The sequence below is a fragment of the Onychostruthus taczanowskii genome, unplaced genomic scaffold (assembly GCF_017590055.1).
Source record: "Onychostruthus taczanowskii isolate IOZ18803 unplaced genomic scaffold, ASM1759005v1 scaffold59, whole genome shotgun sequence".
Lineage (NCBI taxonomy): Eukaryota > Metazoa > Chordata > Aves > Passeriformes > Passeridae > Onychostruthus > Onychostruthus taczanowskii.
Genome location: NW_024503568.1, coordinates 1,775,597 through 1,790,403, shown reverse-complemented (window position 1 = coordinate 1,790,403; position 14,807 = coordinate 1,775,597). Strand labels below are relative to the sequence as shown.

At 35.4% G+C, this 14,807-nt stretch overlaps 1 protein-coding gene across 4 annotated transcripts in view; it reads right to left on the bottom strand.

The window, feature by feature from the left end:
• Positions 1–14,807, bottom strand: part of SNX13 (sorting nexin 13) — a 65,084-nt gene that overhangs the window by 33,237 nt on the left and 17,040 nt on the right. For all 4 annotated transcript variants that reach the window (XM_041418234.1, XM_041418233.1, XM_041418235.1 and 1 more), the window contains exons 2-5: positions 10,908–11,020; positions 6,284–6,386; positions 1,349–1,438; positions 803–924 (exon numbers count right to left, since the gene is read on the bottom strand). In XM_041418234.1, coding sequence (XP_041274168.1) covers positions 803–924; positions 1,349–1,438; positions 6,284–6,386; positions 10,908–11,020 — 428 coding nt within the window. The remainder of the gene's footprint in view (positions 1–802; positions 925–1,348; positions 1,439–6,283; positions 6,387–10,907; positions 11,021–14,807) is intronic.

Below are 14,807 nucleotides of genomic sequence, written 5' to 3'. Positions count from 1 at the left end.
TGTCAGAAAAGCACACTAACCTACATTTTCAAGTCAACAGAGGAAGGGGATAACACCTTAAAATTGCTAAGAAGTTACTTATATTTAGGTAACCCACAACCTCTTCCGCAGAGAAAGCAAGTAATAATAAGCATAGTGAATACCTGAAATAAAAAATTAATAAACAAGTATATGGATAGAAAGGCACATGGTACCTGGGCTGAGAAAATACTGGGCTGAGAAAATACTGGGCTGAGAAAATACAAAAGAAATTAATTTCCCAGACAAGTTGATAATCAAGTAGCAGGAAACATGTTTTAAAAAAAAAAGTTTTCCTATGTGACATTCTATTTCACTCTCTGGACTACTATTCTTTCTAAAATACCCATTGTTCTTACATATGGAAGAGTCATACCACTTCTAAAAATCATCTGACGTGATAGATATGTTGAATTCAGACTTCGGGACTGTATTCAGACTTACCTTAGGAGTTGCCCTACTCTTTACATGAAGAATACAAAGAAGTAATGATTCACAAACTTAATGCTTAAATTGTAAAAAAGGAAAAAAAATAGCAGTTCAGTGATTTTAGACAATGTAAATTTGGAAATGGCCATTTTGCAAAAGATTATGACTTCAAACACTGTCATCTCCATTATTTCCCTAGGGGATCAGCAAAAGATCGTATTTCTTATATTATAATCCTAAATGTTTATATGTTCTTTCTGTTAAATGCACTGAACTAGGCTAGTAGATAAACATAACCACTTACCTACTACCACACAGCCCACAGTATACTGATGTAAATAAAAACAAATCTTACCTGGCAGAAAACTGAACAAGAGCATACTGAAGAGCCTGCCTAATTTCCAGAAGAAAGGATTCATCATCACTTAGTGTGTAATACCAATACTGCACATAGTCTCTCAGGGAAAACTGGATCACCTGAAATTGGAAAGAAAATTTTTAAAAAAAGAACTAATGAAAAAGGACCAAAAAAAACATACAACGATTTTTTGTACCTGGTAACACAACAGCAGTTTTTCTAAAGGGTTACCAGAATGAATGATACTCCTTTGCCATTATGAAACTGGGAGTGAAACAAGAGAATTCACACACTGAAATTTCTTTTCAGACTGGTTTGCACACATTGTTTTTATCACCACTACACTGAGAAAATAAAATATACTGAAAACATACTCAAATATTGCCCAATATCCTGGCCCATCTCCCATGTTTTTTTCATTTATCACTCTCATCTATGGTAAAATTTTGAAATGCTATTTGTCACTCAACTACTTCTGCATTACATAGTCAATACTTGCAAAGTAATAAAAGTAAAAAATAAATAGTCCTGGTTAGAACCTACCTGTTGTAAAGGCTCATCAATTATGTTTGCACCTGTCAGTCTTCTGTCAATCTTAATAGGTCTGGCTTCACGTTTCATTTCTTCTATGCACTTGAAAGAGAGTGGGAAATGTAACTTTGCAGGGTTTAGCTCTAATTAAAAAACAGCTCTACCACTTATGATATATATGCATACACCCAGTAATGACTATATATATTTTCTATATTATTATAATTTATAGAGAAGATATAATCATAGAATTATTTGGGTTGGCAAGTCTAGTTAAACCCCCTGCAATGATCAGGGACATCTTGAGCTGCATCAGGTTGCTCAGGGCCCTGTTCAACCTGACCTGGAATGTTTCCAGAGATGAGGCATCCACCACCTCTCTGGGCAGCAAAATTTTCTGTATTTTTCTCTATATAGTATATAATGATGAAGAACCCCTGAAAACCTACTTTTTGCTTAATATAAATGAGCAAGTATTTGGTAAATTACTAAATCAGAAGGAAATAAAACTCAAATAGAAAAGGAGAGAAGGGGGAGACACAAGGTAGATTTTGTGCAAGATTCCAGTTCCCCTCTTGTTTGTGTACTTGACTGTGCACTCTCAGACAGAGAGTTTTCAGTTGGGTTTTTGGTTTCTTTATCCAACTCAGTTTATTCTGTACACCAGAAGAGAAATTACTTTTTCATACCATTGCTACTCAACAGATGAGCCTTTTTGAAAGTAATTAATGAGGAGGGAAAGAAATTACTTTATTGAAGGATTTGCATCTCAAAGCAGTTCACTCCAAGAATGACCTCATCAGAGCTGACTTTCGGCAAGTGACATACTGAAAAAGAACTCCCTTTATCAGTGCTTCTCTCAAGTGGACTAATGCAGTGTCTTTCTACAAAATTTCAATGAAATCGGCAACAAACTCCTCTATTTCCACAGTAATAACAACCCGACAACTCACACTATTGTTCAAATAAACCAGTAATTTCTTTGATCTAGAGAGAAAGTTATGACCATATTGGGAAAAGAACTGCAAAAACCGTAAATGAAGGAATTATAAACCATATATCCAAGCTTCTTATTCTATGTGAATAAAACTCACCCCAAGTATCACTCATTCAAATCAGTTAACAGTGAATGGTAGTGAAATACCTGAGGCCAGAAAAAAAATCATCCTCCTATTTAAGCAACTCTGTATCACAACACAGAAATATTTTTTTGCAAAATTCTGGGGTTTTTTTAACTTTCAAGGCAAGTGAACCTTCAATGCTACTTTAATACAAATAAGACTGGGTCACATTCAAACAATTAGCATATTCCACCTATAGACTAATGAATTTGCAAAGTAAAAATTACATGGTACCCAATAATTAAACATTTTTACTAAACACAGCATAGTACAAATTACCACACAAAACTTTCAAAATAATTTTGAAGGACTGCATGCATAAACCCACATTTGGAAAACAGAGAGGAAAATATAGCAGTAAAAAAGCAGCAGGCACAAGAAAGAGCGGGACACAGAGAATATGCAAGACTACTTGGTAAAAATTTGAGTGTTCATATGCTCACAGGATCCAGGTTTTGACCCAGATTTCAGGAATTAATCTTGCCCAACCTTCTGTTCAAAGCAGAGCCAACTACAAAGTTAGGCCATTTTTAACTACTCTTTATCTCCAGTGAAATCTTTATGTGCCTGCAGTATAATTTAATTTGATATGTCTGAAAATATCTAAAATTTAGAGTATGTGCTTTTATTCCATTGCAGGCACAACAGCTGACTCTAGTCTCACTTGGAAAGCACTGATGGTTTTACTTCTGCCTCCCAGATGCTGACACAGAAGACAGACTTAAAGGAAGGACCCAACTCACATGACAACTGTCCCATTTGACTGTCACTTCACTCACAATTAAGCTGATGCACTCTACCAGTATTAAAAGATTGGTTAGGAAAAATGGGCATCACTTGTTACTATTACATTTGACACCTCCTTGCTTCATTCTGAGCAGGAGGAAGCACTTCGGAGGAATTCAAGACAGACTCCACAAAGTGAGATGCAGCACAAACAAATCTGGGCTCCACAAGCATCTAACTGCACTGAATGAGTTATTTCAGACTTTTATTTCACTGCACTAATGGGTATTTTTGAAGTCCTCTTTCGAAACTGTTAGGTAACTATCAAATATGAAATATGGCTCATTTAGACTGTCAATTGCAGTCACATTTTGTGAGTGGACAAGACATAGGGTATTTACAAATCTGCCTCAAATCCGAGACATAGGATATGACCCACTGACTTAAAGAGACTCAGAGGCTATTTTGGGATCCAACATGTAACTACTGCTTGTAAGTTGTTATCACTGTTTTCTCACTGTACTTTGGCAATATTGTACCAAGCCTACTCTTTGTCTTTTGGGTAAAGCTTAGAGACATCAACTATTATAATCAAACATTTCATTCTTATGTTGGAGTGAAAGTGTAATTTCAATTGAAAGTAGCATTCAAGTTAACAGTTCAGAAGGCTCCAAACTTACCTTTCACTCAACATTGTTTTAATACAAGCCTGCAGACAACTGTGTATGTTGCAGAGCCAGTTCATTACTGTATCATCCTGTAGGTTCCTGACACAGAAGTTATATATGACTTGCAAAAAGAAAAGCAAGTCTAAGCCTAATTTTTAAGCCTCCCTGCTTGTATGTAAACAAACAAAGAAATAAATTGTAGAAAGGTATACAATCTTCCATCAAATGTACCTTAAGTATTCTCCTTAATGTGAGGTATTAACTATATATTTGCAAGTATAACCTGCAGCAATCAAGGAAACCTATCAGAACCAGATCTGGTATTGTAATGTATGGTACATTCTACACATTACATCCAGCCACAACTTTAATGCTCTGTATTACTACTGATTTCTGTAAAACCAAGCATTTGAACATTTATCTTAGCCTAAAAAAAAAAATCACTAAGTACCAAAAATGCCCCAAAACTATCAATAAAACTCTGATGAAAAGAGCATCTTATAAAGAATAAATATAACCAGATAACTCCTCAGACTACCACAAAAGAATTTCATATTCAGGTGAATTCAGCTTGTACTTGGTTTATGGAAGAAGCATAATCTATACACACCAGCCACTAGAAAGAATATTCATTGTTTAAGACCACTTAGGTCCATAATTACTTAAAAAAAAATAATAAAAAAACAAGTTAAAAATATTCTTTTCCATACAAGTCAGCAGCACTTTACAAATAGGAATCACAAAACAACATGTTTGGTTTTGGCTGGGACTCATCTCTACTAGCACTGCTACTGCAAAGCCTACCTACCCTTGTTAACACTACTTTAGTGCAGTGGCAAAAGAGAAAACACTATTGTAGATGACAAACAGATTTTATCTGGTGAACAGCTTCAAATAGCATTTCATAAGTCAGCTAAAAACAAATACCTTTTTATTACAAAACTTAAATCCAGAGATTAGTTGAGACAGATCAGTTGAGGAAAGTGCTGTGTCAACAGTCCATACCCAAATCAGATGTCAAACTACTGAATTTGCAAAGAGCACACAAAAATCTCCACAAGATTTTTCTTTTACAAAGCAACATACTGAACCCAAAATAGAACATTAACATATGAAAAAAGTTTCAGCATGTAGAGGAAATCTAAAAAACAGAAAAACTGCTCTAAATATGCTCTCAAAACACAGGACATTAAGTAACAACCTATAAAACAGAAGCACTAAAGTCTATCTAGCACCAAGAATCTTAGCCATCCACAATGAGGTTTCATTAACAGAACAGAAACATTAGCTGACTGCTGACTTTTCCTTTTTCAGCCTTCAACTTTGTACTTTTCATCTGGAGCAGTGAGCTTACTTTGCAGTTTAGGGTACACTTTCAGATTTATTTTAAAATATTCAAAGACTTAAGTGAAAAGGCCACACACCAAACAAGCAATGAACCAGTCACAGAAAAAGTTCTGTGACTAGAAAACATACTGCTGAATCACAAGGTAAATTTCTACGTGCTACTGATAATGCTGAACAATCAACCCCTTTGATAGACATGAGGTGTAGTGAACTGGCAGCTAAGAAATATCAAGATGCTTCAGTCAGAATAGCTGTGAGATGAAATTTACTATAATTAGCAATCTTTGGGTTAAAGTGTTTATTCTGATGAATGCAAATAGATTAGACCAAGATATATCTAAACTTCTGACCTAAGAAGATGGCATTGGTTCATAAACCAGGAATTGCTAGAAATTCTACCTCCTGGCTTTTAACAACTTTTTCTGAACAGATGCAGATTTATCCAGTTAGGAACCCTGAACTCGAATCCATCAACCAAAATGATGTGCCTGTTAGATATTCAGAAAATAACAGAGCTGAAAGGGGATTTCACTGCTGCTCTGTATTTATCTATGCATTTCCATAATTTTTGCTTGGCCTTGAAGAGAGAGAAAGATGACCTCTGCATTCTTGAAGCACTGCAAATCTAGACTTTGTAACAGTTTGACTTTCTTAGTTAGGCAGGCAACTTTTTGATCACAATCCAAAGTGGACAGACTATAGATCCAGTGATGGAAGACACCAAAATAGTGACAGTCTTGCACAAAAAAGCAAGAAAGAGCTATACCCCCAAACAAACCAAGACACACAAGTAGTCTAGAAAGGAATGGTTTAGTAATTTTCTCACAGATATGAGCCAGTGATATCATACTCACTTCTCACAATGAAGAAACAATACTTAAATCAAACTTTCCATAACCTATTAAAAAACTTGTATTTAATAAAGGAAAAATATGTCATTTCATTTACACATTGCAGCTGACTCAAAAGATAAATGCAGGTTCTTTTACCTTGAGAAATGGGCACAATTCTTACATTAAAACTGATTATTTCTTACCAAGTTATAAAATCTGATCTACAAGTGAAGACCAGAAAACTTTCCTTACCTTAGGGATCCCAACCGATGTACAAGGGAGAAATGAATGCTCACACTGCTCAAGGTATTTTTCTGAATTGCTTTTTCCAAATAAAAGAGTAACCACAAAACCCCTAAAACAGAAAAAGAAAGACCAGGTACAACAACAGTCACATTTTCTCACCTCTAGAAAGTATTTAACAGCAAGTTATAAAACGACAATACATGATAGTCCTCGCTGTTTACTCTCACACTTTTTCACACTGTAACATGCGGCTCAAAATAACTGACAGAAGCCTAAGTATGAAGTTTCCCAGTCTTGTATGGTCTGTCTTGGTGTATTTTTACCATACAGAAGATCTATATAGCATTGTCTATGCTACAGTGTGCCTGCTGTGATGGCACACTGCCTGTGCTCACAAGTATTAGCACTTGGGAAGAAGGGTACATACAGAAGTTGCTTTGGTTGGATTTATATGAAGAGTCTCCAACACTATGAAGAAATAAACTCTGTAGGCTGCTCCACTGTAGTGTAAGCCACAAAATCACAGTCCAGGAATAAACTGATGCAGCAAGCATAACTAACCACTGCATATGTTTAGACATTTTGCTTACCCTTCTAGAACAGCAAGAATTTATTTACAGTTTATGAATCTAAGGCACAAGATACACATGAACATCAAGCTGATTTTACTAAGAAATAGATGAAAACCTAGTGTCTCTCCCAGTTCTGGAATAAGCAGAGGATGTAACCTTTGAAATATCAAGCAAAGAAGAAAATAAAATAGATTAACCTTGAGATGGCTAAACACACACAGTTTTTACAAAAATTTCAAAGCATTCCATTTAAAGGCCAGCTGACCAGCATTTGTGACCACAGGAACTCACAAAGCTATTCCAGGCCTGAAGTGTGCTGAAGTAACATGTTCTTTTAATATAGATTGCTGTTGATATATGATACTCTCACAAGATTACAGAAAAAAAAATCCTATCCAAGCTAAAATATGCCATTTAAAGGTTTTAATTCCCAAAATTAAAAAATGTCCTTTTAAGCCCCCCAGAGGCCCAGTAATTCAGAAGCTATGAGGTTAATTCCATGAAAGAGAGGGAAAAAAAAAACGCTACACAAATTATTGTCAGTAACTTGACAACACATAAGAGGAGTTCACCAGATCCTCCAACTCCATTACAGCCATCCTTACCTGCCATATGACACCAAGAAATAAAAGCAGGATTAATTGCCCTCCCGCTCCCTGCAACTTAAAAATCATAACACTTATCAGAGTTCACAGACAAGAACTTGCTTAGAAAAATCACAATATTAGTTTCACTAATGCTTTCGGTTGTTTTTAATTATTTAAGTTTGGATTTTCTTTTGATTATCTATGACTTTGCTATTGGAAACCTCAGTTGTCTTTTAAAGAAAACAGTATCCTCAAGTTTGACCTAAAATCAACTTCAATTTCAAACATCTATCAGCCAGTTGCTTATCTTCAAATAATGAAACCTTGGAAATAACTACCTAAAGATTATATCTCTGTTTTCTCTCTTTTAAAGCTAATGATTCATTCAAAAATACTAATACTACCAATATGGTTTAAAAAAAGGCTAATCTTAGCCTTGAAGTATTATCAGTTTTATGCTTGAAATGCTAGGAGCTGCTTCTTCTCTGGCAGCAACTAACATATTTTATTCTCTAATATAAAATCTTGTGAGCAATAGAGAAGGATACATAGTCTGAACATTCAGGACATCTGTTAGCTAATCTGAATCTTCTAGTGTAAATGCTTATTTAATTCATTAAGAGGATTTTTAATACATGAATGAGAAATCGTATTCATCTTCTGTAAATTAAAAGACCAGAAAAATGAAAAGATTGTATTTTGCTTCATTTAAATAGAATTCTTCCAAAGATTACTGGATGGCCAGCTTTTTCAAGGGTAGATTAACAACAGAACAAAGGTAAAAAGATAAAAAAATGAAGACCACAGATTTATCACTTTCCCCTCAAGTCTGAAAAGTAATGTCTCAGCTGAATGCTTTGTGAAAGTCAAATAGCAGCTACAGAACCATTCCTGATTTGGTCAGCAGTTACAATCATTAATGGAACCAGACAGTTACATAGACATGGATGTAATTGAGTATCAATAATGGTGGGATTTGATGACAGAGCAAATACTTTTAAATGCCAAAGCAATTGATTTCAAGAAATTTCAATTGAAATTTCCAAGAAATTTCAATTTTTGTACTTGGCAAAACCACAATTCACATCATTTTTATTTCACTTCCTTAGGGCTGAAAGAGAGAAGGAAAGAGAATAAGATAAGAAACACTCTTAGTAGGATAGACAGATGGTAACAGACAGGCTCAGCACTCAGGTAAAGGGGTCTACACCAGTACTTGAGGAAAAAAGAATACCACCCTGTAATACCTTACACACGTTAAGTAAACAGTATCTATCTTTAGCCTCTGCTTTTGAGCTCAGTTCCCTAAGTGAATGATCACTGAATGGAAAAAGGCTAACATTTTATAAATCAGTCTTGAAACAAAACAAAATGAAATACACAGAAATTGTGATTTCAACTTTCATTCATATATACAAATGGTTTCAGTATTCTTCCATGTACACCAAAAACTATAGTACATTTACTACAAGGCATCTGTGCAATCACAGAGTTGAGTGCATATAAAAAAGAAATTATTAGCACATAATAGAAATTAAACAGTATAAACAGGTTGATTGCATTCACACAGATATGGCATCACCATTGTCTTTCTGCACAGCTCACTGATATATTATTAGGTCAATATGCTTAGGTCAATACTAAGAGTGTGACCAGCTGTGAGTCAGCATTTCCTTTTGTTAAAACTGCAAAATGGGACAGAAACTGGACTTTTGGCTACTGGGAGTCAGAAACCTTTGACACGGGCCGCTTCTTTTTTGAATTAAATATAAAGACCTAGAAAACTGTGTGAAATTGGGTAAGAACTCCAAGTTTCAACAAAAAATTCAATCACAAAAATCCATGTCCAAAATAGCCATTTTACTCCAGAGAAGTGTACAGTAAATATTGCAGACACCACTATGATCATGAACCAAAACTAAATTTTTGTTTTCTAAATTCATATATATGATGTTATGACGTATAATTGCTAATTATAAGTGCAAAAGTTACTTCATAACAATTTCTGTTTGTTTCTAACAGAAACATGACCAAGCACTTTGTGAAACTTCAGGGAAATTAATTAAACAACAACAAGGAAAAAAAGCAGGCAAGAATAATTTAGATAAAAACCCATTTGGCCTAGTTAGCACTCACGCTTCTGCATGCTGAATGTTAAAGTAAGTGTATCACTCTGAAAAAGATTAACAGGGTAACAAAGGGCCAGATCACAGCCACAGCCAAGATGTATATGTTAAAGTAATGAAGTGATGACATTCCACTGCAAGGGCTGAGACTTCACATCTATGTATGTAAGTAAACACTCTGCTCTAACAGATACACTACCACTAGATGAATTTATCCTTAACAAATTCAATGTTTACTGACTAGCTACAAAAATGAACCAAAGCAGCACGATAACCACAGCAAAGAGATACGAGAGCTGACTTGAGAATGAATGAGCTCAGGCACCACGTGCAGTTTAATGGTGCCAAACTGTAGCTGACTTCAGACATGCTCTGAGACCCTGCTTTGACTCTTAGCTTTGAAAAACCAAACCAAAATTGTGCAAGAATGAAGGATAGCGTCTCAAGAAATTATTACATCCCATGTTATTTTCCATACTGCAAGTATTAAGGAAGTGGTAAGACAAAACAGCAAGCAGATGCACTCTTGCCCTTTGGATAAACTCTGACTTTTGCCCTGGACAGGTAACAAAATATGCCAACCATACCTGTATCAAGACTTAACAAGACAAAAGCATTTACTTCAAGTTAGTTTTACCTTAACTAAATCCCTTTTCTAACAGACTGACTATTCTGATTTCTCAGAGATGAAATACCAAGCCTAGTACAGTTGAAATTCTAGCTACTACATTCTATTACATTTTTTATGAGATATACAGGAATATAGATACATTCTGTATGGTATCAAAGAAGAAGGCAAAAAGAATATACCACTAAGACATTCTAACTTGCCATTAAAAATGTTTTCATGGTTACAAGACAAACATCATAATATACAATGTAATAATGGTGCTAAACTTCACATTTGCTCCCTTTCTGCCCATATAGATAACATATGAAAAGTCCACAGCTGCTGAACTGATCTACTTGTTCAAAGTGTAGCATTATTTCCACACACACAGGACAAAATCCACTCCCATGAATGAAGTGCCTTAGATAGGAAAGTAAGATTATGGTAGAAAAGGAAACGTAAGTACTTAGAAGTACCTGGGAAAAGAACAGACACTAATAAAAAGTATGAACTGAAATTATCACTGTTTTAATGTAAGCATTTGTCCTCTAATATCCACTAAAAATAGCTAAATTGAGATTTCAATTACAAAAATTTTGCTCATAAAGAGGTGCTCAAATGGGGAAACAATTACATAAAGCCACTTCAGATTTTCACAGCAAGCTCTTTGCTAACACACCCATTAAAATTTTACTTTCACAACAAATGAAACAAAACACTAAGTAATATACTTACCCACCCACAAAGCAGAGGATATAAAATGCAAAGTAAAATATAGCGAAGGGTCCAAAAGTTACTAGAAAAAGCACAAGGCCAAGACTTCCCCATCCCCATATGGAAAGACTGGTCTGTAAACAAGAACATATAGAAAAGGAATAATTAATATTATATTCATACAACTTTAAGTCTCCAGAGAAATACTTGTAGTTTCTATAATGTTTGAGACATTTTAACCAGATCTAAGCTCTGCTTGATTAAATAAAAAATTACCCTTGTTTTTAAGAGTATATTGCTATCAAATATGTCCTTCATTATACTGTGGGCCATTAATCCAGTTTAGCCAACATAAGAGCATTTTTCTTTCAAATACTGCTCCTCATTTCTTATTTCAGATAAAACTATCATCCTTTAAGTTGCCAATTTTTTCTTTTCTGTTCTCCTTTCATGCATTTTTCTTTGAGATCCCTTCCTCCTCACTTCTTCCCCTATCCCTACCGTGAGAAAAGTTCTCCACCATCTCCTAGGAAAAAGCAGGCTTTGTGACAGAACAGGAAGAGACAATACAGCCTTGTTTTACACATCTAAACATGTTATTTTCTACAACCAAGAAATACTGTTTCTTCCCTCGATCAAACCAGGTGCAAGACTAAAAAGGCATCGCTTTCTCCAGTCAAGTCACAGGCGGGTCAACAGGTGCACCAAATAATTGGCACAGGCATACTTTTCCACATAAATAAAAGGGAGGGAAACTTCAGCAACTGATTCTTGGGCAGTGGAAGGGAGGCAAGGGTTGTTTGAAAAGCCCATGATGAAGTTCAAGTCAGTCACAAGAGCACACATGGGGCTGGTGGGATTTTCGGGGTTGATGTCTGGCACAAATGCAGCAGGCAAAACTCGACCTGCACTGGCAGCCAGCAGGAGTACAAAAAAAGCAGTGAGATTCCAGTTACAGGTTATAGTCTAAGTGCATTTACATTTACCCATGTATGCACATATACTTGATCTATCTGTGTAGACAGATACCTGTACATACATGCATGCTAAACTAAAAAGGCAAGGCAGTGAAAACCTGACTGATCTGAGCGACAATAGTTTTTAAATCATCACAATGCTGCAATGCAGTCAACAAAGCTTACATAAATTTAATTCAATCTAGTCTCTAGTTCAATATGGAAAGCATGCTTCAGCCAAGTCCCAAGAGTGTGAAACACAACAATGACAAGTATTTATAGGCCACTCAAACTGTTCCAGCTCTAAGATTCTCAATATTTTTTTTGGTTGCTGCTGTTGTCTAATTTACACCTTTCCTAACAGTGATCAAATGACACCATGATGGGAACTCAGACAACTGTGTCAACAAGTAGCACTAAGAAAGTATTTAAATAAACTCGTCTTGCAGTTTGACATTTAGAAAACAAACAGAGATTGAACAGCAGACTTGCAGAGAGCCCTTTTTTAGCTTTTAATATGAAGGAGCTACAGCTCATTTCTCTCAAGGAACTATTTAGATTTTGTCACAGGATTAAAAAAAAAAAAAATCAACTTTTTTAAAAAAAAGTTTTAAAAACCCTATAGAGAATGAAAAATAATATAAATTAAGACTCCTATATAAAGCAACTGATTATTTTTTGAGAGCAAGATCAAAAAGCAAAATCATAGCTCTGAAGAGAGACTTTCACAGATCTAAACTGTAATAATCAGAATTATTTAATTCTTCCTAGTTAAAAGTTTAATGGAACCTTGAGATTAAATTCTATTTTCTTCCTAGTTGAACTTTCCTAGCAGGAGATATGAGTTGTACTGGCTTTGTTCTGAATGTTTGAGGCCGGGAAAAATTAAACATACAAGGATGTAGATGAGTGTAATTAAAGAGCAGCAATTTAAAAAAAACCATTGCAAGTTATTAAATTCTCTTTAAGCTGAGGAATTGCTTCAATAGATAATATAAACCACAAAATCCACACTACTAAAATCACAACTGAGTAGAAGATTTTATTTTGTTGACTCATAATAAGTAAATGCAGTAGACAATTGTGGCCTTCCAGGACATGAAGAGAGCCCACAAGGAAGACAGAGAGAAACTATTCACAAAGGCATGTAGTGACAGAACAAGGGGGAACTGCTTCAAACACAGACTAAGTTTAGATTAGATATAAGGTGATGTTGGGCACTGCTGAGTGCACTCTGGGCTGAGGCTGCCCAGAGATGCTGTGGATGCCTCAACACTGAAATGTTCAAGCCTCAGGCTGGGGCTTTCAGCAACCTGGTTTAGCAGAAAGTTTTTCATTCCTGCCCATGGCAGGGGTGTTGGAACTAGATGATCTTTAAGGTCCCTTCCAACCCTAACCATTCTAGGACACACCAGCTGAAAAAAAGAAACAAAAAACCATGGCAAATGCAAGATTTAACTAAAACATGAGATCCCATTGCACATCTCCATTTCAATATAAAAATGAGATTCAGCATATTCATACCCTCAGAAATACATTTTAAAGCCTCTGCAGAGCACTATAGGCATGATAAGGAAGATATGCACACAGAAGATAGCATTTAATGTTGGTCTTTTTATGTCAGAAACCCATTATGCTTAATCACATCATTCAAAAAAGTTTAAGTTCTAAATATGGGATAAGCACTCTAAATGACTTAATTAAACTAGATGGATGTATAGTCAGAGTTGGATGAATGCATAATTAACAAAGAAAGCTCTATAACTCCAATAAATAAAACAGTGACCTTTTGTCCTATGCTCCAGTTTTGCAATTTAGCATATGGGTACAGAGATTCAAATCTCATTTGGTATTTTAATAGGATTTCTTAAAAACTGTACAACTTGGTACACTGCAGGAAGCACAACAGATATTGGCCTAATTCTTGCATATTCTTATGAGTGCTTTATAGTCTTATGGATTTTGAGACACTCAAAGGGATTAAATCATCAGGATAGTACCCTATCTGCTGACTGTAAACAAAACTTTCCCTGACACCACACTTCTTGAAGGGACTTCAGCAGTAAAACTCCAAGGAATGCAAATGAAAACTTATTTTATACATAAATATCAACTGTTTTTCAACAGAATGTCCAAACACACACAAATATGACTATACAGCTGGTCAGTATCAAAATAGTTCAGGTATTTAAATTCAAACCTCACTTACGACTTATTTCCAAATTACATTTACAATGTTAATTTTTTAGAAGATTTACAGATTTAGTGAAGCTCTGTTAGTTATACTGAAGTCAGTTGCAGGGTGAATGCTTATCACCCTAAACACAAAGAACAAACCAGTCTTCTGGTGTAATTGCTGGGGTTTAAGTCACAGACCCTTTAAAAGAAGCTAACCTGCCCTATATTGGCAGGGCAAACTTCCAAGCTGACCTGGCACAGTGCTGTTCACAGACTTTCAAGGAATTAAGGACAGTTACCTAAAGCCTGAAGAGATATACAGGCCTTAGTGCTGTGGTAGGCATGGTTGGGTATATACTGTGCGCATACACGTGGGTAAAGGATGTACGCTCCGTATCAGCCGCAGCTCCACTTCATCAGTTTTAGCCACTTTTGCTTATCACCACTACAGATACTCCATGTTTGTCTCACCATCATCACTTCTTAGCTTTCAAGTTTAAGATTTTGCAGACTTCTGCAGAATATTACCAAGGTCATACATATATAATGGGTTAATGCAGAATTGTGGTCAAACACAGTAATTTTCTTTCCACAGTTGGAGTTGCTTCAGCAAAATAAACTGTTGAATATTTTGCTTCAGCAAAAAAAAATATTTACTTTGCTTCAGCAAAATAAACAGTTAAAGTACAGGGGAGTCTGTAAGCTCCAACAGTACACTGCAGAGGCACATCAGGTGTGAGAAGACACAAAAAGGTGAATATTCATACGTGCTTGATTCAGCTTTTCC